The 25,203-nt window shown below is 37.3% G+C and overlaps 3 protein-coding genes across 12 annotated transcripts in view; 1 reads left to right on the top strand and 2 right to left on the bottom strand.

Annotated features, from left to right (window-relative positions):
• The first annotated feature begins 1,147 nt into the window (after positions 1 to 1,147).
• Positions 1,148 to 7,340, top strand: LOC148079224 (uncharacterized). Its single transcript, XM_087792430.1, has 6 exons — positions 1,148 to 1,309; positions 1,522 to 1,671; positions 1,737 to 1,766; positions 3,973 to 4,115; positions 5,589 to 5,657; positions 6,966 to 7,340. Exons 2-6 carry the CDS (start codon positions 1,551 to 1,553, stop codon positions 6,981 to 6,983), a joined length of 381 nt encoding a protein of 126 aa, XP_087648556.1. The 5' UTR covers positions 1,148 to 1,309; positions 1,522 to 1,550; the 3' UTR covers positions 6,984 to 7,340.
• A 916-nt stretch (positions 7,341 to 8,256) lies between these two features.
• On the bottom strand, positions 8,257 to 19,103 carry nop14 (NOP14 nucleolar protein homolog (yeast)). Its single transcript, XM_087790709.1, has 19 exons — positions 18,950 to 19,103; positions 17,788 to 17,970; positions 17,531 to 17,665; positions 16,438 to 16,579; positions 16,228 to 16,364; positions 16,023 to 16,160; positions 15,199 to 15,321; positions 15,005 to 15,136; positions 14,613 to 14,934; positions 14,269 to 14,399; positions 13,277 to 13,362; positions 13,081 to 13,216; positions 12,918 to 13,019; positions 11,624 to 11,777; positions 10,481 to 10,640; positions 10,046 to 10,193; positions 8,730 to 8,848; positions 8,494 to 8,649; positions 8,257 to 8,431 (listed from the first exon to the last, which is right to left on the bottom strand). The coding sequence occupies exons 2-19, from the start codon at positions 17,968 to 17,970 to the stop codon at positions 8,335 to 8,337; spliced, it is 2,601 nt and encodes an 866-aa protein (XP_087646835.1). The 5' UTR covers positions 18,950 to 19,103; the 3' UTR covers positions 8,257 to 8,334.
• Positions 19,104 to 20,860: 1,757 nt separating this feature from the next.
• Positions 20,861 to 25,203, bottom strand: part of add1 (adducin 1 (alpha)) — a 31,232-nt gene continuing 26,889 nt past the window's right edge. For 4 of the 10 annotated variants that reach the window (XM_087790708.1, XM_087790699.1, XM_087790701.1 and 1 more), the window contains one exon: positions 20,861 to 21,756. In XM_087790708.1, the coding sequence (XP_087646834.1) occupies positions 21,404 to 21,756 (353 nt within the window). In that variant the 3' untranslated portion in view covers positions 20,861 to 21,403. Of the gene's footprint in view, positions 21,757 to 22,834; positions 24,159 to 24,190; positions 24,298 to 24,640; positions 24,675 to 25,203 lie in introns of those variants that run through there. The other 6 variants (XM_087790702.1, XM_087790705.1, XR_015711318.1 and 3 more) reach the window with 6 other exon arrangements.

The following is a 25,203-nucleotide window of genomic DNA, read 5'->3' as shown; positions in this document are numbered from 1 at the left end:
TTGAATTATTCGTAAAAATGAAACCATGAACTTAAAGAAACCATGTCTTTGCAATGGCAAGATGTTATGCGATGATATATAAAACTTAAAAAAAACCATGTCTATGCAATGGCAAGATGTTATGCGATGATATATAAAACTTAAAGAAACCATGTCTTTGCGATGGCAATATGTTATGTGATGATATATAAAACTTAAAGAAACCATGTCTTTGCAATGGCAAGATGTTATTCGATGATATATAAAACTTAAAGAAACCATGTCTTTGCCATGGCAAGATGTTATGCGATGATATATAAAACTTAAAGAAACCATGTCTTTGCAATGGCAAGATGTTATGCGATGATATATAAAACTTAAAGAAACCATGTCTTTGCGATAAAAAGATGTTATGCGATGATATAAAAAACTTAAAGAAACCATGTCTTTGCAATAAAAATATGTTATACGATGATATATAAAACTTAAAGAAACCATGTCTTTGCAATAAAAATATGTTATACGATGATATATAAAACTTAAAGAAACCATGTCTTTGCAATAAAAATATGTTATACGATGATATATAAAACTTAAAGAAACCATGTCTTTGCGATAAAAAGATGTTATACGATGATATAAAAAACTTAAAGAAACCATGTCTTTGCAATAAAAATATGTTATACGATGATATAAAAAACTTAAAGAAACCATGTCTTAGCGATGGCAAGATGTTATGCGATGATATACAAAACTTAAAGAAACCATGTCTTTGCAATGGCAAGATGTTATGCAATGATTTATACAACTTAAAAGAAACCATGTCTTTGCAATGGAAAGATGTTATGCAATGATATATAAAACTTAAAGAAACCATGTCTTTGTGATAAAAAGATGTTATGCGATGACATATAGAATGAAGATCTTGTATAAGAAATATGACTTTTGTTAAAACAACATTTTTAACTGTTTATTTAAATGACTGTGAGGTGGATCACTGGCTGCTGCTGCTGCCCCCGCGACCTGACCCTCTGGATCGAGGCGTGAACCCCGAACACTCGTGACTAGAGTCTGGATCCTTCACTCACGGGTGTTCGGTTCCCACACGTTCGTGGGCAACCCACGTCTCTGTCAAAGCGACGTCATCGCAGGGGCGCGCGCGCGCGTGCGTGGACTGACAATCACGCGGCGGATCGATCACCCACGAGCTCATCCTGCGAGGAGGCGTCCGTGGAACCTGCAGCTCGTGCGTCCGTCTGAGTCCACACCGAACCGGTTCGACTGCGTGGATCAGGATCAGTGCGCCGTGGAAGTTGAAAGACGCGAACAGGTGCGTGGATCCTTGGTTCTGAACCCAAATGAATCTTTGACTCACTTGTGACTCGTTAACGATCACGATCCAACAGGTGGATTTTCCTCCGCGCCCTTTTTTTTTTCTTTTTTTTTCTCTCTCACACTCGCGGCTCGAAGCGTCCGAGAGAAAAAGTAGGGCGGTGGCATCTGCGCGTGTAACCCTGTCTCGTCTCGTGGTCTTGTCTCCAGTCGAGGTTCGGATCGAGGACTCGGGAGACATGGACGTGTTCATGAAGGGGATCACGAAGGCGAAGGACGGGGTCGTGCTGGCGGCGGAGAAGACCCGGCAGGGAGTGACCGGCGCGGCGGAGATGACCAAGGACGGGGTCATGTTCGTGGGTGAGTGTCTGAGACCCGGCGGGGGGTCCACCCGGATCCTCATCCTCTCGTCTGTGTCTTCACAGGGACCAGGACCAAGGATGGCGTCACCACAGGTGAGCCTTGTGTGTCTTGAGAGATGAAACATGTCATGTTAGAGCGAGGTGTGTTCCAAACACTCAAGGTCAGAGTCCTCGAGGATTCATGAGGGTTTTGAAGGAGATGAAGAGATTTTTGGGGTTTTTTTTATCACCGGAAACAAAAGATCAAATGAAAAGTGTTAACAATAAGAAAATCTACTAGTTTTTGTTTTGATGTTTTATTGATGAAGTGCAAATAAATACACAAATATTAACACATTTGATTTGGACGTAAGACGCCCCCTAGAGGCGGTTCAGGATCATAACCACACCCTGTTGATTATTAATGCGTTTTATTCTAACATGACTAATGATAAAAATGACCAAAACCTGAAACTACAAAACATAAAAACTACAAAACACGACAAATTACCAAAAGATGTAAACTACAAAATATAAAAAAAACTACAACATATAAAAAACTACAAAACATAAAAACGACAAAAGATGAAAACTACAAAATAAAATAAAAACTACAAAACATGAATATTACAAAATATAAAGTCAAAATTTCAAAACATGAAAATAACAAAAAATTGAAAAACTACAAAGTATGAAAACTAAAAAACTACAGAGCATGAAAATTACAAAACTGATAAATAAATAAGAATAAATAAAAAATTATGAAACTTCAACATAAAACATGATTTACAGCTTATTTAGAATGTGGTATTTCAAGTGAGTTTTTAAAAACAGTCATATATATTAGCATGAACTAGTATATGAGCATGAACAAGTATATTAGCATGAACAGGTATATTAGCATCAACAGAGGTATTAGCATCAACAGAGGTATTAGCATCAACAGAGGTATTAGCATGACAAAGAAGATCTAAACCTGAGTTTCTTCTTCGCACAAACACAAAAACCTGTTGTCGTGTCGGGTTCTGGTCCTCCTCCCTCGGGTCGCGTCACTGACGCACAACAGAATCCAGGGCGACTCAGGCCTTCAGGGAAACCAGTGTTTTGAGAAAGTGTTGCTGAGATTCACACCAACATCTAAAGTATCGTCAGCAACAGCAACAGGCGTCTCTAATGGACGGAAAATACACAAAATTGTAACTTTTTTTTCTAAAAACCTTTTCAACTTTCAGTTGAAACAAAACAAGGAAGTTTTAAATCGCAGCCCAAACCAGTCGAACCAGTTTCACAGAGACAATGATCAGAGACTAGAAGATGTTTTTAACATAATTTACAAACTGAGTCTGTTTGGAGTTAGCATGTGTTTGCTAAGCTAATGTATGCTAACTTCATCAGCTGTGTTTATGTGTATTTATGTCTAACTTTAGAAGCTAAAAAATATTGTTACATCATTGGTTAATGTAAGAAATTGTACTGTATAACTACACTTTTTTATTGTTAATTATATTTAGAAATATTTTGTATACCTTTTTGTCCTATTTTTTGAATTATTGGCATTTGTATTATTATTATAATTACTGTACACAATTATTAATATTTTTATCTTGTAACAAAACGTCATTTAAGTTTTTCGTAATTAAAAGAAAGTTTATTTAATGTAGTGATTTTACAGATGAATAACATGTTTAACACAGGTATGATTTTTTTTAACAATCAAAATAATATGTATTCTTAATTTGATCAAAAACGTACTTTTATTTTTATATGTATTCTTAATTTGGTGAAAAACCTACTTTTATTTTTTACATTTATTCTTAATTTTATCAAAAACCTACTTTATTTTTACGTTTATTCTTAATTTGATCAAAAACCTTTTATTTTTATATTTATTCTTAATTTGATTAAAAAACCTTCTTTTATTTTTATATTTATTCCTAATTTGATTAAAAAACCTTCTTTTATTTTTATATTTATTCTTAATTTGATTAAAAAACCTTCTTTTATTTTTATATTTATTCATAATTTGATTAAAAAACCTTCTTTTATTTTTATATTTATTCATAATTTGGTGAAAAACCTACTTTATTTTTACGTTTATTCTTAAATTGATCAAAAACCTTCTTTTATTTTTATATTTATTCTTAATTTGATTAAAAAACCTTCTTTTATTTTTATATTTATTCATAATTTGGTGAAAACCTTCTTTTGTTGCTGAAACCAAGAACCAAAAAGACAATAGAAGGTGTAAACTCCCCTGAAGGCTCTATAGGTGGCGCCAGAGAGTCCAGGTGACAACATCTAAATCACTCTCTGCTCACAGTCGCAGGTAAGACTGTCCAGGGCGTGTCCCAGGTGAGCGGAGCCGTGGTTTCCGGGGTAACGGTTGTGGCCCAGAAGACGGCGACGGGAGCTGGGAATATCGTCGCGGCAACTGGACTAGTCAAGAAGGAACCAGCTAAACCGGTAAGAGTCGCTTCACCGGTTATTGATCACACGTCACATGACCAAAGAATTACCTGTCGTGAATTTGCTTCACTGATGGCGTCCACCAGGGGGCGTGTGTTCTAGATTTACAGGTTTCGATCAAAGTGTGGAAGAAAATCAGTGACATAATGATATTACATATATACATTTTTTTATTTTTATATTTGAAATATGATAGTTTTTCAACCATTTCATTTGTATTATGCATAATCGAATTTGTTATTTCTTTAAGAGACAATTGTATTTTAAAATGGATTATTTTTTACATTGATTTTTATTTAGAGTTTCAATAATTAATCAAATATACAACTTCTGTATTTTTTAAATCCGCAGCTTTTTTAATTAAATATTATATTAATATTAATTAATTAATAGCATATTAGTGCCGCCATTTTTTTTAATTATTCAAAAAAATAAATATATATCCAAATGATTCCCCCCCAAAAAATTGAATGCCTTAAAAAAAGCATTTGGTTAAAAAAAAATTACATTTGAAATGTTCCACCAGACATGACCAAAAGAGTTCTGAAAAAAGAGTATTTGATCAAACATGATGACACTAATAAAAAATATTATATATATAGTATATATTTTAAATCAACATTTCAATAAAGAGATTATTCAAGTCAATTTTTTTTTTTAAAAAAGGAAATTATTTCTAATTTTTATTTTTTTATTTCCTAAATATAGTTTGAAAATATCATATTTTTAAAGTATGTGTTTGTTGTCGTTCATCAAACAAATGTCTTTCTTTCAACATTTTTACACGTTGTCGTCCTTCATTTCTCTTCCTTAACTTAAACACAACAACTTCAAACATCACTGCATCAACATGAGTTTTAAACTACTTGGAATTTGAGACAAACATCCGACGGGCCACAAAGAATGACTTGGAGGGCCGTATTTGGCCCCCGGACCAGTCATGAAAGTTTGAAGAACATTCCAGAAACGTTTCCTTCAGAAACTCGTACGTGTCGACCTTGAAATATGTCCTCGATCAGGATGTTGGATCACGAGTTGTGTAACGGTTTCGTAACATAAACACAACCTTGAGTCGTTTACGTCGTCATGACAACCAGAAGCAACGAAAACATTTCTACATCTTTTTCTCATTTATGTGACGAGACGAATGTAACAGTTTTAACTCGTTTGTATCAAAGTTTATCAAATAACACGGAAATAAAACGTGTTCGATTAAAGAAATACAATTTAAAATGGTTCTATTTTGTTTTTATGTTTGTACAATTAAATAAAGTTTCAGGTTCAAATGAAAGAATTTATTAATTATTGGGATCATTTATTAAATAATTTCAATACTGTGATAATTGTTATTTATTAAGTAATTAGATGAAAGAAAAAAAAAGGATTTAATTCATTTTGACACATGTTTAATTTGTAGCATTTTAAATGCAATATAAATATTTCTTAAAATACTTTTGTGTTTGTCGTCAGAACGAAGACGAGCCTGTGGAATGTTTGGCCGAGTCACCGGTCGACACCGACACTCCGGACGCTACAGAGGTGAGTTAAAAACACTGACTCAGATGTACTTTAATATTCTACTTTAATACGTATCACGATACAGGGGCAACGATACAATATACTGAGCTAACTGGACTACTTCCTATTGACGTGTTAAGCTAACTTGACTACTTCTTGTTGACGTATTAAGCTAACTTGACTACTTCTTGTTGACGTATTAAGCTAACTCGACTACTTCCTGTTGACATATTAATGCCAACTCGACTACTTCCTGTTGACATATTAATGCCAACTCGACTACTTCTTGTTGACATATTAAGCTAACTCGACTACTTCCTGTTGACATGTTGAGCTAACTCGACTACTTCCTGTTGACGTATTAAGCTAACTCGACTACTTCCTGTTGACGTATTGAGTTAACTTAACTACTTAACTGTTGACGTATTAAGCTAACTCGACTACTTCCTGTTGACGTGTTGAGCTAACTTAACTACTTAACTGTTGACGTATTAAGCCAACTCGACTACTACCTGTTGACGTATTAAGCTAACTCTACTACTTCCTGTTGACGTGTTGAGCTAACTCGACTACTACCTGTTGACGTATTAAGCTAACTCTACTACTTCCTGTTGACGTATTAAGCTAACTCGAGTACTACCTGTTGACGTATTAAGCTAACTCTACTACTTCCTGTTGACGTATTAAGCTAACTCGACTACTTCCTGTTGACGTATTAAGCTAACTCTACTACTTCCTGTTGACGAATTAAGCTAACTCGACTACTACCTGTTGACGTATTAAGCTAACTCTACTACTTCCTGTTGACGTATTAAGCGAACTTGACTACTTCCTGTTGACGTATTAAGCTAACTCTACTACTTCCTGTTGACGTATTAAGCTAACTCGACTACTACCTGTTGACGTATTAAGCTTACTCTACTACTTCCTGTTGACATATTAAGCTAACTCGACTACTTCCTGTTGACGTATTAAGCTAACTCTACTACTTCCTGTTGACGTGTTGAGCTAACTCGACTACTACCTGTTGACGTATTAAGCTAACTCTACTACTTCCTGTTGACGTATTAAGCTAACTCGACTACTACCTGTTGACGTATTAAGCTAACTCTACTACTTCCTGTTGACGTATTAAGCTAACTCGACTACTTCCTGTTGACGTATTAAGCTAACTCTACTACTTCCTGTTGACGTATTAAGCTAACTCGACTACTACCTGTTGACGTATTAAGCTAACTCTACTACTTCCTGTTGACGTGTTGAGCTAACTCGACTACTTCCTGTTGACGTATTAAGCTAACTCGACTACTTCCTGTCCGTCTCCCGCAGGACGACACCGACGACTGAACGGACGTCCCGAGGTCAAAGTTCACGACGGAAACATTCCACGTCTCCCTGCCAAGTCCCATCGTGCCTCGTCCCAGTCTTTGACAAAGTCCGTTCCCCCAGCGTGTCTCGTCCCGTGTTCCCCGTGACCCGCCGCGCTTTCCAGTGACTCCCTCCCACTGAGAGCAGCACCGAGTCACCAAGTGTGTGTGTGTGAGTGTGTGTCTGAATATGAGTGACTACGTGATGTAAAAAGTCTATTTTTGCCTGTAAAATCATACTTTTTAATGTAACCATGGCGACGGCGTCTTACAGTACAAGAGCATGTGCAACAGTCGGTGATCTGAACTTTGAGTGTTGAATAAAAATGTCTACAAAGATGTTTCCACGATGTCTTCGACTCCAGTCGTACAAATAGTTACACAAACATGTATCGAGATTATCTGTTGAGATTAAATCATGTTTACTACTTTAGCGACACAAGCTAAACTAGCTCTCGTCGCTCGTTTCCTTAAAGCAGACGTTTCTAAAGTTAATGAACTTCACGACGTTTATGGAAGTAAATCAGTGTCGTCAGAATATATAACATTTCAACATTTTTATTTTTAGCATCAAGTGATTGAATTCAATGACTTCTTTAGTGAAAGGTTCACTAGTTTTTATTGAATAATTGAAATAAATGTTTATTGAATCTTATATTTCAAATTTTGAAACTTTTATTTTAAATAATTTAATATAAAAATCTATTACATTTAGCTTTAAGAATAACTAAACTGACTATTTACTAACAATTAAAAAATACATTTTTGAATTACATAATTTTAAATTAGTTTTTTAATTTCAATATAAAAACTACTAATAAAATATTAAATATTTAAATTTGAAAAGAAAAACCGTTTTCGAATGTTTTTTAAAATATATTCAGGTTTTTTCAATTCAATTACTTAATAAAACCCAATTCAACCTTTTAATATAGAATTATGGAGCTTCTTTTATTAAATAATTACATTCAATGCTTGAACAAAAAATCCAATGAAAAATTAAAAGCTTCAAAATTTGAAATGTTAATATATTCTCATAAATTGACTAATATTCTGCTGTAAATCCTTCTATTAATGCAACGTTCGTGCTCGTGTGAATCTCTCAGATGAATTTGTGTTGAAGAAGATTTTTCACGGGTATTTTTGACAAAAAACTGCCTAAAATCCTGAGCCGAGCGTCTGTGTTCCACTCAAGGCCACAGGTGTGCGTCACACAAACTCATTTCTATTCCAGCTGCAGCTTCACGACAGTCGAAGATGAAAAGCGTTTTATTGGAACGCGTGACAGAAAACACGGTTTTTAAAGAGCAGAAAATAAAAAACAAGCCTCGTCACTTCCTCTTCTTCCTCTTCAGAGCCTTCCACTCGCCCTCCTGCGTGGCCAAGCTGCCGAAGAGCTCCTTTACCTTCCTCTTCCTCTCCGTATCCCTGCAACACACGGGGTCGTTGAGCAAGGGCGCGAGGGTCGAAGGTCGCGCCGGTGTTCGTACCTGCTCATGACCTCCTTCAGCTTCTCGTCGGCCAGGAAGCGCGAGTCCTTCCTGATCTCCCTCAGCGCTCCCTTGAACTCCTTCTTGTACTTGTGCTGCAGACGCTCCTTCTCGCGCTCCTCCTTCGTGCAGCCGCGCTTCTTCCCGTAGTCCAGGCTGACCAATCACAGACGAGCAGGGGTCACAGGAGGTCGTTTAAAAGAGGTAGAAGAAGAAGAAGAAGAAAGTCTACGTACACTTCCACGATCTTGGGCGTGAGCATCTTCAGAGGAACCGGTTTCTTCTTGTCGAACACCAGTCGACTGCGGGCGACGGACGCGCCGCCGATCGTCTGCAGGATCTCGGAGCACAGATCCTGGAACAGATTCGCGTTTTTAAGTTTTATAAATCAGTCGCATCGAAAGATTGAATTTTACATTAAAATGATGAGACTTTCATTTATTTTTAAATAATTAAATAATTTGTACATTTTCAATGAATTAATTCTTTTTTTTTTTTTCTTTTTTTTTTTTTTACAGAGTTTTATATTCTGATTAAAATTATTATGGGAAAAAAATAAAAATTCAATACTTTTTAAATTAATAGTCTTTTAAATTCAATATAAAAAAAGTTATAATAGTTCAACCAGACATTACCAATGGATTACTGAGCAACTCGATCAAACTTTCAGCCAATCATTGGACACCATTATAAATATTTTAGTTAGAATTCAAAGGAATAAAAAATAATATTGAATTTAGAAAAATGATTATTATTATTGGAACTTTTACCTTGTAAAATTAAAATCAAGTTCGAAAATAATCGAATTTCTTAAAAATAAATTATTAAATAAAAATAAATTCAAACTTTAAATATTAGATTTTTTTCATTCAATTATTCAAAAAATTATTCAATTCAAATAAAAAAAATCAAAATCAACCATTCCATTATCTGATGACAGTGATATATATTTAGGACATAAAACTCAACGATAAATAAAATCAAATAAAACGATTAAGTTATCCATGAAAATAAAGTAAAACAAAACATTATTTGTGTTTTAATTAAGACTCAATTTGCTGCATCTTTTTTAATTTTTAACCGTTTACAAATGAAAAACATTTAAACAATAATTACTAAGTTATTTTTATTTGTAAAAACATTAAAGTTAATGATGATTATTCGATAACTTTCAAAGCTAAATCACGTAAATGCAATAAATGAGTCAAAGAAATAATAAGTTTAAGTCATTTGTGGTAAAATACAATTAAATGTATATTAAAAAAACATGAAGATATTTCAATAAAATGACGAGAACAAGAATAATTTAAAGACTGAGCTGCTCTTCTTCTTCTTGCATCTATTGTGTGCTGTGCGAGCGACACTGCCACCTGCTGGACCATAGAGCTCATTGAAAGATATGTTAAAACGCTAGAAATAGTAACTTTTCTGATAAAATAAATTGCATTGGTGGGTTAAAATTAAATAAATAAAAATCATACAATGATGTCTAAACATGTAACGGGGGAAACAGGTTAAGATTAAAAAAATAAATAAATAAATAAACCCGGACCTTCAGAGAGTCCGGTAAAGTCTGGGTCGACAGGTGCTTGGACAGCAGCGCCGTGATTGGCTGAAGGATGTGAGTGAACGACGGGAGATCTTTGTAGAGAAGACAACATCTCTTCACCAGGTCCAGACACGTGGACACACACGACAGCCTGCAGACACACGAGAGGTCAACATTTAAAGGGACAGTAACTCATTCTTGTCCAGTACTTGACTGTGTACAACTCATAGTAGAACTAGTTGAAAATACAACATATTTCTTATCTTCTTATCATATATAGGTGTGAATGTCTTAGGAACATTCACAGCATCAAGAAACGATTGTTTAACTTACAAAATATATACAAGTATAAACATAATACTTCATTGAATAACATCGAGCAGTAATTCAACTCTTTTAACAACAACATCGAGGTTCAACTGCAGGTCCAAACGTCACCTGTAGTCGTCTCTGTCCTGATCCGTCTCCAGCTGCAGGTGCGTCGGCGCCGACAGAGGCAGAGCTTTCTTGACCCACTGGTGACTGGAGCCCGAGTCGCTCAGAACCAGAAGATCACTGTGTTTCCCTGAAGTCCTGAAGGGAGGAACTGTGGAGTAACCTGGAGCAACACATCAAGTCAGTCTCCATCACACATGCTAGTGTGTGTCCGTGTGTTAGTGTGTGCGCATGTGTGTTTTATATGTGTGTGCATGTGTGTGTTATATGTGTGTCTGTATGTTTTTGCATTTTTAATGCATGTGTTACTGTGTGTGTGGTACAGGTCTGTGTGCATGTGTGTTTCACGTGTGTGTGTTAAATGTGTTTGGATTATTGTGTGTGTGCATGCATGTTTTGTGCGTGTGTTAGTGTGTTTGCATGTGTGTTATTATGTGTGTTACACTCATTTGTGTTGTTGTGTGTGCGCATGTGTGTTATATGTGTGTCTGTATGTTTTTGCATTTTTTATGCATGTGTTACTGTGTGTGTGTTACAGGTGTGTGTGTGCATGTGTGTTTCACGTGTGTGTGTTAAATGTGTTTGGATTATTGTGTGTGTGCATGCATGTTTTGTGCGTGTGTTAGTGTGTTTGCATGTGTGTTATTATGTGTGTTATACTCATTTGTGTTGTTGTGTGTGCGCATGTGTGTTATACTTATTTGTGTTATTGTGTGTGCGCATGTGTTATACGTGTGTACGTTATTGTGTGTGCATGTGTGTTATAAGTGCGTTTGTCATTGTGTTATACGTGTAAACGTTATCGGTGCATGTGTGTTACAAGTGTGTGTGTCATTGTGTGCGCTCATGTGTGTTATACGTGTTGGTTACTTTGTGTGTTATGTGTATGCATCAAGTGTGTGTTATTGTGTGTGTGCATGTATGTTATACATGTGTACGAAATTGTGTGTGTGCATGTGTGTTAAAAATGTGTGTGTAATTGTGTTTGCATGCGTGTTATACGTGTTGTTTACTTTGTGTGTTATGTGTATGCATCAAGTGTGAGTTATTGTGTGTGTGCATGTGTGTTATACCTGTGTGTGATTATGTGTGTTATTATATATGTGATTGCATGTGTCGTGTGTGTGTGTGTGTGTGTGTGTCTACCTAGACTGGTCTTATCCTTCACGCTCAGGTTCAATATTCCTAACAGGAAGTTGAGGAGCTCGGGAACGAAGCGTTTGGACAGAGACACGTACTCGACGGCCAGAGAGCAGAGGATCAGGCCTGAGGTCACGTCTTGGAGCGACTTCACTGGACACTGAGAGGAAACACACACCGTCACAAACGCACACCGCCACAAACGCACACCGTCACAAACGCACACCGCCACAAACGCACACCGCCACAAACGCACACCGTCACAAAGGCACACCGTCACAAACGCACACCGTCACAAAGGCACACCGTCACAAACGCACACCGTCACAAACGCACACCGTCACAAACGCACACCGTCACAAACACACACCGTCACAAACACACACCAACACACCAACACACCATCACAAACGCACACCGTCACAAACACACACCAACACACCATCACAAACGCACACCGTCACAAACACACACCATCACAAACACACACCGTCACAAACGCACACCATCACAAACACACACCGTCACAAACGCACACGTCACAAACATACACGTCACAAACGCACACGTCACAAACGCACACGTCACAAAGGCACACCATCACAAACGCACACCATCACAAACGCACACCATCACAAACGCACACCGTCACAAAGGCACACCGTCACAAAGGCACACCATCACAAACACACACCATCACAAACACACACCATCACAAACGCACACCGTCACAAACGCACACCATCACAAACACACACCATCACAAACGCACACCGTCACAAACACACACCATCACAAACGCACACCGTCACAAACACACACCGTCACAAACACACACCATCACAAACACACACCATCACAAACGCACACCATCACAAACGCACACCGTCACAAACGCACACCGTCACAAACGCACACCATCACAAACGCACACCGTCACAAACACACACCATCACAAACGCACACCGTCACAAACGCACACCGTCACAAACGCACACCATCACAAACGCACACCATCACAAACGCACACCATCACAAACGCACACCGTCACAAACACACACCATCACAAACGCACACCGTCACAAACGCACACCATCACAAACGCACACCATCACAAACACACACCATCACAAAAACAAACTCACAGGTTCAGCAACATTTCTTATGATTGTATCAAGAGCTTCTTTCATCTTCAACGACTATTATCGTTTCTCTTCTCCACACAAACTGAAGAATGAAACGAGCTCAAGATGATAAGCACAGGTGTTGCCGTGGAAACGGTCATGATTGGCGTCAAACCTTGGTGAGCGTCTGGCTGATGAAGAGCAGCGCAGGCGTGGTGGCCGGATGTCTGAAGTCCGAGGTGGGGAACAGCAGCGCCGTGAGCTTCAGGTAGATCATCTGCAGACACCGGAGGAGATCTAGCACCAGCGTGATTGACAGCCTGTCGTCAGAACCGTACCATGTCGAGCGTCGGGAACGCGGCGTGCCCTTTGACCTCCAGCACCTCCTCCATGCTGTGAGCCGCGTCTCGGATCACGCTCTGCAGGGATAGACACGTGGCTCGTGGGAACATCTGGCAGAGGACGTAGACCTCTCTGTGGAGAAACCGCACGTTCAGATCCACGACCTTGAAACCTGTTTTTTCATCGACTCACGGGATCAGCTTGTCGATGGTGACCAGAGCAGGAGGACTCGCCGCGGCCAGTTCTCCCACGTACTCCAGCAGGAAGCCACACATTTTCTGACGCGACAAATCAAACGATCACACACTAGAACATCTGGACATCGCATCAAGAATTGCATTCAAGAATCTGCTGATCACGATACATGGAGAACGATACTATACATACTGATACTGTAGTAACAATGACATATTTGTAGTATTGTCGAGTACTTGACTCTGGTGTTGCAGAATTTACAGACCACACACACGACAAAGTCGTAACTGCTTTCATTTTTTACTTATGCATTTACTACCAATTCTACTATTGTTTCTAATACTTATTCATATACTCCTTTTACTACTACTACTACTACTACTACTACTACTACTACTACTTATACTTCACATTCTACTTCTACTACTTATACTTCACATCCTACTTCTACTACTGCTTTTACTACTTATACTTCACATTCTACTTCTACTACTACTTCTACTACTGCTTTTACTACTCAACTTATAGCACTAACTCTACTACTACTAGTCATAATTCTACTTTTACCAATAATTCTTGCTTCTACTACTTACACTACTAATTCTACCACTCATTTTACGACTACATATACTTCTACTACACATTCTAGTACTAATTCTACTACTACTTTTACTACTTATACTACTTATACATTTACTACTTATATCTATACTACTACTTTTACTACTTCTACTACTAATTCTACTAATACTGATACGTTTACTACTAACTCTACTTATACTCTTACTACTAATTCTACTACTGCTGCTGCTTTTAATACGTATACTTATACATATTTACTTATACATATTACTACTTCTATTTCTATGACTTCTACTATTACTACTAACCATCTTACGACGCAACAAATAATAATTAACTTTCAATTCCTTCATCTTCTCATCCTCTCCTGTAAACGTCATAAAAGCCTCAACAGGTCGGTCTCCTACCTGCAGCTTGACCTTGTTTCCGATCCCCAGACTGGGGTGGTTGCACTTCTGCGTCCTGGCCACGATGAGGCGCTGATTGTCCGGAGTGTGTCCCAGCAGAAGGTTCTTCAGGTCGTCGAGGGTTTCAGGAGCTGCAGGAAACACAACCTTTCTGTGACCACGCGAGTGACTTGAAACTCAATACACACATAATCAATACTATTTTCACACAATTAAACCTAATTTTCTGTGGAATTTTAAAGCTAAAATCTGAGAATAATTAACTAACAAGACATTTTTCTATACAAGTTTAATTGATCAGCAAAATTAAAAACAAGTTTTTAAAAGATTAAAAGATGATTCACCTTTAAACGTGTACGGCAGCTCAGACTTCGCCGCCTCCTGCTGAACCTTCATCTCTTCTTTGCTCCTGGTCTCCTGTGCAGCAGCTTCTTCATCTTCCTCTTCCTCACTGTCACCATCAGACTCCAGGTCTGAGTGACCGTCTTCTTTTTCTTCTTCTTCTGCTTCAACGCTGCCCTCTTCCTCATCATCTTCTTCTTCTTCTTCTTCATCATCATCATCATCATCCTCCTCGCCTCCTTCTTCATCATCTTCATCATCATCATCTCCCTCCTCCTCGTCCTCCTCACCCGCTTCCTCCTCACCCAAGTTCCATTTTCCATCCTGAACATTTACACTAACATTAATAAACTACAGGTTCAAAGCACAAACAGATCCCAGGTCAGATCCTCGCCTGATAGGACAGGGTCTTCTTGTCGTGCTGGTCCAGGATGAATCCGTCGTTCAGGTCGTCGGCGGACAGGTGAGTGGGAGCCCGAGCGACCCCCACACCTTCGTCTCCCAGCATCCTCCTCAGTCGGTCGGCCTGAGCGTGACGTTCATAAGTTAAGAATGAGCTTTAATTTAAGTGTTAACGTCATCAAATACCTCCAGTTTCTGCAGCTTCTCCTTCTCCTCGCGAGCCAGTTCTTCTGGAGTCTTCATCTTCTCCGAGGGCTGAGCTTTCATCTCGAACACCAACTCCCTCACCCTCATGTCGTACTCTTCCAGCTGAGGCAAGTATATGGAAGCACATCAGAATATTACTTGTTTGAATTAAAATAATATTCTAAGCATTGAATTACTGTTAATTCTACTACTGCCTCTACTTATTCTTTTACTACAAATTCTACTTCTAAATCCACTACTACTTACACTTATACTTTTACCACTAATTCTGTTAGTACACTGTACTGTTAATTCTACTACTGCTTCTACTACTCATTCTTCTACTCCTTTTATTACTTATACTACATATTCTACTTTTACTACTTAGTTATAATTCTACTACTACTTCTACTTATATCACTAATTCTACTTTTAATTTTACTACGTATACTTTTGCTAGCAATTATACTACTGATTTTACTACGTATACTTCTCATACTAATTCTACTTCTATTTCAATTTGTTCCCTTTTTCTTCTTTTTTTTCTCCTTAACTTATTTCAGTTAATTTCAACTTTTCACACATTTTTACTTTGAATACTAGTAAAATACTTAACTACTTAACTCAAGCATTTCAGTTTACAGATTCAATATAAAAATAATTTTACTGATTAATTCAATAAAACACATTCAAAGCTGAAGAATAAGAAAAATGTCACAAAATAAATTCACATTTTTTAAACATTAAATTAAACTAATGTTCTGATGGCTCTGATATAAACTCTTATTATGGATTTGAAAACATCTTAAACGTTCATGTTTCACCTTCGGTTTCTCCTCCTCCTTGTCGTCTTGCGCCGCTTTCGGCGTCTTCTTCACCATGAGGGACTGGATGTTCTTCCAATCCTGGTCCAGCTTCTCCGTCAGCACCTGGGCCTCCTCCTTCAGCACCTGTCGCTCTCGCTGGCAGAGACGAACCACGTTGATTTAATCATGACATGCGTTACCAAAAAAAAAGAAAAAGACAAACCTTCTCCTGCTTGGACTTGTGAATGAGTTCCTCGATGAGCTCCTGCCTGGACTTCGCTCTCTGGTCGTCGGCCTCCGAATCCCCCATTTTCCTGAGGAGACCGCCCCCTCCTCCAAAGTGCGTGGCCGTCAACTCGGCTGGATGAAGAAACCATCGTCGTTTTGATAACGTCCAGATTCATCAGACATCAAGAGAGGCCTTTTTACCCACCGGACAAAAGACCCTTCTCCTCCGACTCGTCGTCACTGTTCACCAAATCGTTGAATTTCTCCATTTCGGCCAAAGACTGGCCGTAGTGAGTCAACTCCTCCTCCTCGTTCAGGTTGTAAAGATCCTTCTTCTCATGGACACGCTGCAGGAGAAAGCAGTCACAGTTGAGGGAGTAGCTTCACTACCTTTATTTTAAAAGTAATTCAAAAACATTAAGTGTTTAAATTAAAAGCATGAGACACAATTTTTTTCAATCATCTATTGTACTCCAATATTTCCAACTGTCACATGATCCATCCATACATCATCTGTGTCATTGGAATATTAAGTGGTTGAATTTAACATTTCAAATCTTGTAATGGTGAATTTGGTTTCTTAAAAAATTGAATTAAATCGTTTGTAAACTAAAAGGTTGAATTTATTTGTATTATTGAATTTCTTGTTTGTTGCATTTGAATGACTGATTAAAATACAAGAATATATTTTTTTATTTTTACACATATAGTTGTATACTTTAATTGCAATCATTCAAAATGTATTTCTCTATATTCATTTATTTTATTGTATTATTTAAATTCAGTTTAAAAAATGTTGATGCTGGTACAATAGTACCACCAGACAAAACTAATAGAGTACTGAGCTACTTATGGTGGGGAATTCATGAAGACAACTTGGGAACAACTGAGAAAGTACATTTTTTCATAGAAAACAAAAACAATTCAACAAATAAAAATTGATGTAACTGATTAACTTCTGTACACGATCATCCGCACGTCGCATGATTGGCTAAAAGTTCGATCAAATAGCTCGGTACTCTGTTGGTATCGTCTTGTGACACTATTATACCAACATTTTTATATTGAATTTAAAAGGCTTTTAATTTCAATCATTTAAAAATATATTTTCTAAATTCTATACGTGTAAAATTAATGTTTTCATAAACTCAACATTTACAAACACTTTCACACAAAAAAAGGTATATTATTTGATCATGTTTTATCAAACCAAGACAAGATCAAAACTAAAAACAGAGATATTCTGCTTGAATATAATGGAAGTTAAAGGAGAGGTTAGTGTCAATATTCAAGCTCACCTGTCTCTCCATTGCAAACCTCTGCAGGATTTTCTCCTCTGGTTCCATATTAGTGTCGTACTCCCCCAGACGTCTGTCGATGAACTTGCTGGATTTGTTTTTCTGTTGGTATTCCTTCAGGAGCGTCTCTTTTCTCTGTGTGGAGTAAATACATTTGATACGATTCACACGGTATTATTGAAGTTATTATTTACTCAAAGATATCATTCAAACTCAGCTAAATGAACACGACGGGTTCAGAGATGAAGACGACAAACCTTGTTGATGGCTTTGGACCGAGACACGCCAGGCAGACCCACGTCATGTTTGGATTTCCGTCCTAGGATATCAAATTTCTTCCTGTTGATTTTAACCTCGAAGGGGTTGTTCTTGATCTCGGCTTTGGTCTTGGTTTTGCGGACTTTGTCTGCGAGGCTCCTCTTTTTCGGTGGCTTCCCCATCTTGAATAAAAACACAAGCAATAAAGCATTTTCACATCTATATAGGTACAAGTGTTTCATGTCTGATTGCGGACCTCTGTGTGCCCCGTTATTTTCACCACCACTATACTGATGACATAGAACACATGTCCCAGTTTATCAAGATGAACTGAACTCTCGGACTGACCAAGAACAGGCGTCACACACCTTTTACAACATTTTCAAAGTTTTCACTTGACAAAACTCCACCGCAAAACATCTAAGGCAAGTAAAGTGTTCACTGGTATCTGTATAATACAAGTTAGACATTTATCTGCCAAATATATTGTAAATTAAATCGATTCACACACTGATTTTTTTGGACCTGATGGCTGACTGGTCAAGTCTGACCATGTTTACATTCAACACTAGTTTGTGAATTAAATCAATTAAAAATACCCCGTAGCTGTGCTTTATCTTTCCATTCTGTATATTTTAACATCATATAGCCTTTTTGTTCAATCTGGGCTATTCTTTTGCTTTTTCTATGTATATTCTGAGAGCCAGTTTTTTTTATTTAACGTTAATGAATTGATGATTAACAATGATTTTACATGTTTTTTTCTATTTAGAAAGTTATTCAATGATGCCAACCTTTTAAAAATGGGGTTAATATTAAGCAAGGTATGACATTATAAAAGCTTGAATTTCACAAAAAGCCTAAAATATCAAACTCTACTGTGACGATACATTTAACTACTAAACACACATAATCTATAGATTAAAATATAAAACACACAACATAGCAAAACTAGCTACACTAGAGAATCTTTACGATAATACTGTTTTCAATAAGATGGACACGATGTGGAACTCAAAAATAATAATACAATACATGTATTTTGACTAATATTCAGTTAAAATGTGTGATAAATTGACCACCATTGTTGTTCTTATTAAACAAAAAGTCCCAAATCAAAGTCAGAGGATGTCAACAAACTCGACAGACAAACGTATTTACCTTATTTCCGGGTTCGTGAAATCAATTCCTCAACTAAATACACGTCGAATCATTTGGTTAAGCAATTGTGGTGAGTTAGTTTTACTAGTTTGGATTAGTTATTCTCCTAATATCCACGTTGCTTCAGTGAGACTCCGCATCCAGCGTGCAGAAGCTGAGGTCAGAGGTGAAATCAGAGAAGAAGTCAAAAGACGCATATTGGTGGAGTTTGACCACAGCGCCCCCCACCGTACGGAAGAGTTACAACTCTCTTCCTCAGACCAGATGGAAAACAAAAACAAACTTTATTTTGTCAAATAAATTGGATTTTCTACGAAGATTTAAGACAATAAATGAACTTTTAATGCGAATAAAAACATATTTACTCATATTGTATTAAAATAATTAAAACAAGATAGATGATTACTATTGGATGGATGGATAGATAGACGATTATTAATACTGCACGATAAATGTCACTGTAAATATATGTAAAAGTAATATTTTGAAAATATTATATGCATTAAATAAGAAAAATATTAACCCTAAAAATGTAATTTATCTTGTGCTTTTTAATGCCTGTATTTAACCAAGGTTTTTTTCATTAACAATTCTAGTGAAAATTAACTTAAAAAAAGATTCTTTAAACGATTCACTCAAAATAAACGACAACAAGACATTTGACTTGCAACATAGTGTTTTATTCATGGCTGTATCAGGAGCAGAACCATGACAGAAGACGATGGTGGATCATTTTCTCTCTTATATAATAAAGTGTGGGAGTGGTTTCGGACAGGAAGCGGATCTGCAAAAATAAAAGCTTTCTGTACTGACTTCACAGTTTTGCGCGAGTAAACTAAACAGGAGGTTATAGTTCATGAGAAGAAAAAGCTTTTTTGTTTGCTTGAAGTCGTCCAAGATGAAGTGGGATTCCCCGTGTATTGCTGCAGAAGTCCATAACACACAAGAACTGACTTATTATCAAAACATGAGCAGGTTAATGCACAACCAACAGTTTAAAACACGGAAACAAAAAGAGGAATTAAAGGAAAACACTCCAGTGTTACTTATGATCACATTGTTAATAAGCATCAGAAATAAAATAAAAAGATTAGTGGTTCAAATTAAAATTAAATGCTATGAAAAAAGACGGTAATAACAGTGAGTAACTGCAATTTAACTCTTTAGCTTTTCTTCTTCTATATGGAAATGCAGAAATGTAATCTTGTATAAAATGTGCCCAGCAACTGAGAAATCGTGGTTGAAATAACAAAGAATAATTTTATAATTCTATTCTTGCTTCTTAAAATCTAAAAAGTTGAGAATTAAATGCTTAGAAAAGGAAAACATGCATCACTTTAGCTGAATATACAAGAGTCACTGATCATTGAAGAAGAAATGTTGCAGAGCTGGTGGTTTGTTTTAAAATGTTATAACTTGAACTAGAATAAACAGGTTAACAAGGACATTTTTTCAGTTTCTTAAATGTGTTTAAGAAACGTTATCGTCATGTTTGGAAGGAACTCAAGTTTATTTTCCTGGATGCTTCAAAAAGTATTTTTTTAAATGAGTCACAGAAATATTTGAATAGTTTTCTTCCATGTCTTACATTTGTCATCAGATGTGTGACTTTAAATTCCTAAAAAATACACACCAAGCTTAGGAATAAATTCTTCCAAATGACCAGTTTTCCCAAATTAAAAAAAAAAAAAAAGGGTAAATACAAAACTAAAACATAATAAAAAAAATGATGAATTATAACGAAAAACTCTGTACACATTCCTTCATTCTAAAAGCATTACTACACAAACCACTTTCCAAACATCCTGAATCTGCGCCACAGACCTCAGCGACCTTCAGCACGTCTATAAAGGCCGTAACAAAGGATCATGGGAAGTCAGGTTCCAATAGAAAAGTCAACAAAAGTTAAAACATTGTTCAGCGGATTTAATCAAAATATGATAATACAGACTTTATATGTATGTATATATTGCTGCTTGTATCGTGAAATAGTATTTTGAAGAACCAGGATGTTCAGTAACCATGACGACGATGAGGCGTTACAAAAAGGCGTTACACTAAGATTTAGCAGATTAATTGTGGTTTTAGTCGGATTTAATTCTGGGTTAAATGCGTGTTCAGGCGTCAGCATTCACTGTTCTTCAAAGACACGAGTTTAGATACAATCCCAATACATTCTAGTGGTTATAATGTCTTATCTTTACTAAAAAATCCAGACGGGAGGGGGATTTGGGGGGGGGACAAGCCCGGGGTCAAGCCTGGGGTCAAGCCTGGGGTCAGTGGTAACACACATGCATAAAAAGGCTGGCAGACTGGATGCAGTTGTGTAGTAGTAGTGGGTCAAACACTGATCGGGACAAATCATGTTAAAAAAAAGTGTGAGTGACACTGAAAGTAAAGCAGGACACGAATGAAAACCAAAGGCCAGCCTGGACGAAAGAATCCCGAGATCCTCTAGGATTCCGTCTTTTTCTTGTTCTTCTTCAGGAAGGAAGGCGTGCGGAACTTCTTTTTCTTCTTGGAGGGAGACTTGCTGGGAGAGTCGTCGCCCTCCTGCTCGCCGGCGTCCGCCGGATCCTCGGCGGGATCCTCGGGGGCCGCCTCGGCGAGGGGGGCGGGGTCGGGGGTCGTCTCGTCTGCGGGCGTCGCTTCGGCGGCCGGGGCGGAGGCGAGGGCGGGGGCGGGGGCGGGGTCTTCGGCGGGGAGGGGCGGGGCGTCTGAGGGGTCGTCGGGGGTTAGATCTGGAAGTGTCTGTCTGAGTGTGGCAGCGTCGCTCTCGTCCTTGAAGGTCTGCTCAGGCAGGGATTCTGTGGGAGGAGGAGATAAAGACCATGAGGAGGGTTTCATGGATGCAGATCACGCTCGGACTTATATCAGGGACATCAGAATATTCAACGTCAAATTTAACATTTCAATGTTGAAACTTGTCGTTTTAAGCATTTAGTTATTTCTTGAATAATAAAGAATAATTTCCATGTTAAAAGGTTGAATTGTTTGGGTTTTTTTGTATTATCAATGAAAAAAGTCAACATGAATGATTTATTTTGATTTTTTCCAATAATTCAAAAATACATTTATATAAAACTAGTGGGTTTTTTTTTTTACTTCATAGCCTTTTCAAATATTTTTTAATTATACCAATTTATATTTAAATGAATAGTTAAATTGTTTGATTTAGAATTATTGTAATAAGAATATCAAACTTTACGTGCAATATATTGAATATTTTAAATCCAATTTTGAAAGTAAATAAATCAACAATTCAATATAGAAATTATTGAATTCAATTATTTAAATAAATTCTTAAAAATATTTCATTAAATAAATACAACTTTCAACAGTTAACTTGTTAAATTCAACCATTCAAAATTCTGATGGCACCGATATTCTTCCATATTGAACCATCAGATGGTGGTTTTCCTTCAACAACGAAGCTGCTTCCTTCAAACAAGCTCCACCTTCTCCAGACATCAAAACTATACTCAAGACCAACCTTGGTTCCCAAAACGACTTCACTTCTTTGATATTCCTTTACAGATGATCCTCCATGTCGGGACTTAAAACACCTAAACCTCATATTCACTTACAGACAGGAGTCACTCAGAATTTTGACCAGGTTTAACCATTTTAGAAGCCAGAAACTTCCTAAAACCATTTAACACTTCCTGAAGCAGGACGTTACTACACATGTACACAACATACACATTAACTCCTAAGCACGAATTAACTTCCCAAATCAAAGTTTTATTCCAAGATGGTCGCTGCTCTTCTGACCACAGTGGTCGTAATGTTGTTAAAGATCATTTGACAGATGAACAGGAAGTTGTTTAGTTAACTTGATTTTGTGTTTAGTCATCATTTCCCGAGCGGTTGGAGCGGCTTTACCTTCATTTAAAGAGGGAAATCTTAATGAGAGCAGTTCTTGTGTTCATGTTCAGCCTGGACACAAACAAACACACAGAGAAGGTCTGTGACAGGAAACAGGAAGCAAAAGGTCTCCAGAGGTTTTAGTCAGAAACTCAAACAGAAGAGGCTCAAATCACTCGCGTCCAAACTTAAAGATGCTGTTTAAATGTGTACAAGTGTCGTTTTTTTTAAATTTTTTTAAGTATATTGCATTTACTTTCTTAAAGGTGTGTCAACTGGCAAAAATCTAACAATATGTATCAAGATACAGGAGCAACAATACGATATATATAGTGATACTGTAGTAACAGGTATATATGCGTAGTATTGTCCAGTACTTGACTCAGGTGTTGTAGTATTTACAGACCACATGACTCTTGACGAAGTCGTAACTGCTTTCATTTGTTTTCAAACCAAAATATGTCCAAATATCAGCTTTAAAAACTCCACTGTATCCACTCGTCCTCAGTCATCGCTTGGATCTCACAGTAGTCCAATGTTCCTTTAGTTGTGTAGGACGTTATCTCTATCTATATAGTTTAATTGCCTCGCAGAAATTAAGAAACACTTTGCATGTTTATTGTATTGAAATATAAACCCTAAAATTACGAATTAATTGAAATTTTAAGTCCATAACGCCACTATTACAATTATTAAGTTGGTATTTTGTTTAAATCATTTTTTTCTTCCAAACATGTTATTCATCTATGGTTTACAGTTCAATAACGTGTGTTCAAAATAATCCTCCAGCAGCTAAAGGAATAATGAAATCCCACGGGATCCCGGCGATGACTGAGGACGAGAGGATACAGTGACTCCAGCAGCTTTTAAAGCTGATGTTATATCTATATCATATTTTGGTTTGAAAACAAATGAAAGCAGTTACAACTTCATCAAGAGTCATGTGGTCTGTAAATACTACAACACCAGAGTCAAGGACTCGACAATACTACACATATATAGTGATACTGTAGGAACAAGTATATATCGTATCACTGCAACTGTGAGGAGTTTCGTATTGTCAATATCTCACCAATACACACCCTTAATATTAATATGTCAACTGTGATAAGTTAGTGATTCTACGCACACATGTTTATGTCAGATTCGTATCCATACATTCTCGTCACTAAACTAGCAGCCTCGTGGAAAAGTGTTAAGAGAGCTCAGCTCTGAAGCCAAAACAACCAGCGAGAGGATCCAGACCATCATCTGCACCGGAGATCAGAACCCCACGCAGCCGCCATGCGACTTGCCCGACACAAAAAAAAGAAGCAGTGACCCGAAGTCCAGCGAGTCTCGACTCAAATCACACACACACACACACACACACACACACACACACACACACACACACACACCACACACAGCCAAGCGTTAGCCTCACGACAGCCTGAAGCTTCACAAGCACAAACCCCTGAGGTACCTGTTGAAGGCATCGTCTGCAAGAACAAGTGACATCACGTTACCGGATTGATCCAGAATCATTAGTTGGTTCAACTAGTTTGGTCGGAGCCGAGGTCTACTTCGGTCACATCCTCCTCGTCAAACATCATCATCATCGCTTTAAGTCAAAGAGGTGAAAAAAAGGAGGATGTTGAGAAATAAACCTGGGCTCAGGGTCTAGAGGAGTTCGGACCAAACCTGCCGTATATATGGGTTAGTTGAGCTAGAGAAGCCATGCAGACGCACAGATGGTGAGTGATTACACGCAGGCGTGGAGGTGAAGGGTCATCGGGGGGGGAGGTAGGATTGGAGGGGGGGGTCAGTTGGATGGTTACTTACTATGGTAACAGGTACTCTTTTGTATTTCCATCTCCTGATTGTAATCGCAGCCACGAAGAAGAAAACAAAGTAGAAACAAATGTCTATGCAGGTCAAACCACAGAGTTCAAATCAAACAAAGGGAGGGAGGGATGGAAAATAAATAAAATAACAGATGAGGTCATGTGGAGAATGAGACATTCTCAGGAGACCCCATCTGACATGAAGAATGAAGGTGGAGAGAAACAGTTTATTAGATTACACCTGTCACTGCTCCACGACGCCACTGTATCATTTGTACTATTATTAACGCATCAGACGTTTATATACTTTAATAAGTTTTGATCATTGATTGGATTTATTTAAAGGTCTCACAATATTACTCACCATTAGAACATTTGTGAGCTTTTAAATAATATAATATGTTGGTTTTTTTTTTTAACCATTTTCACGAAAGATCTATTTGTTTTACCAACAAAGAACTGAAAACGTTATTATTTGGTAATAATTGTTTTGCTGAACTAATACAACAATATTAATGTTTGTGAATAAAAGTCATCATACATTTTTTATTTTTGTATTTT

Source organism: Callionymus lyra, chromosome 5 (genome assembly GCF_982586985.1).
Source record: "Callionymus lyra chromosome 5, fCalLyr1.hap1.1, whole genome shotgun sequence".
In the NCBI taxonomy this organism is placed as follows: Eukaryota; Metazoa; Chordata; class Actinopteri; order Syngnathiformes; family Callionymidae; genus Callionymus; species Callionymus lyra.
Note: the sequence above shows the minus strand (reverse complement) of the source record. Positions and strands in the feature narration are given on the sequence as shown.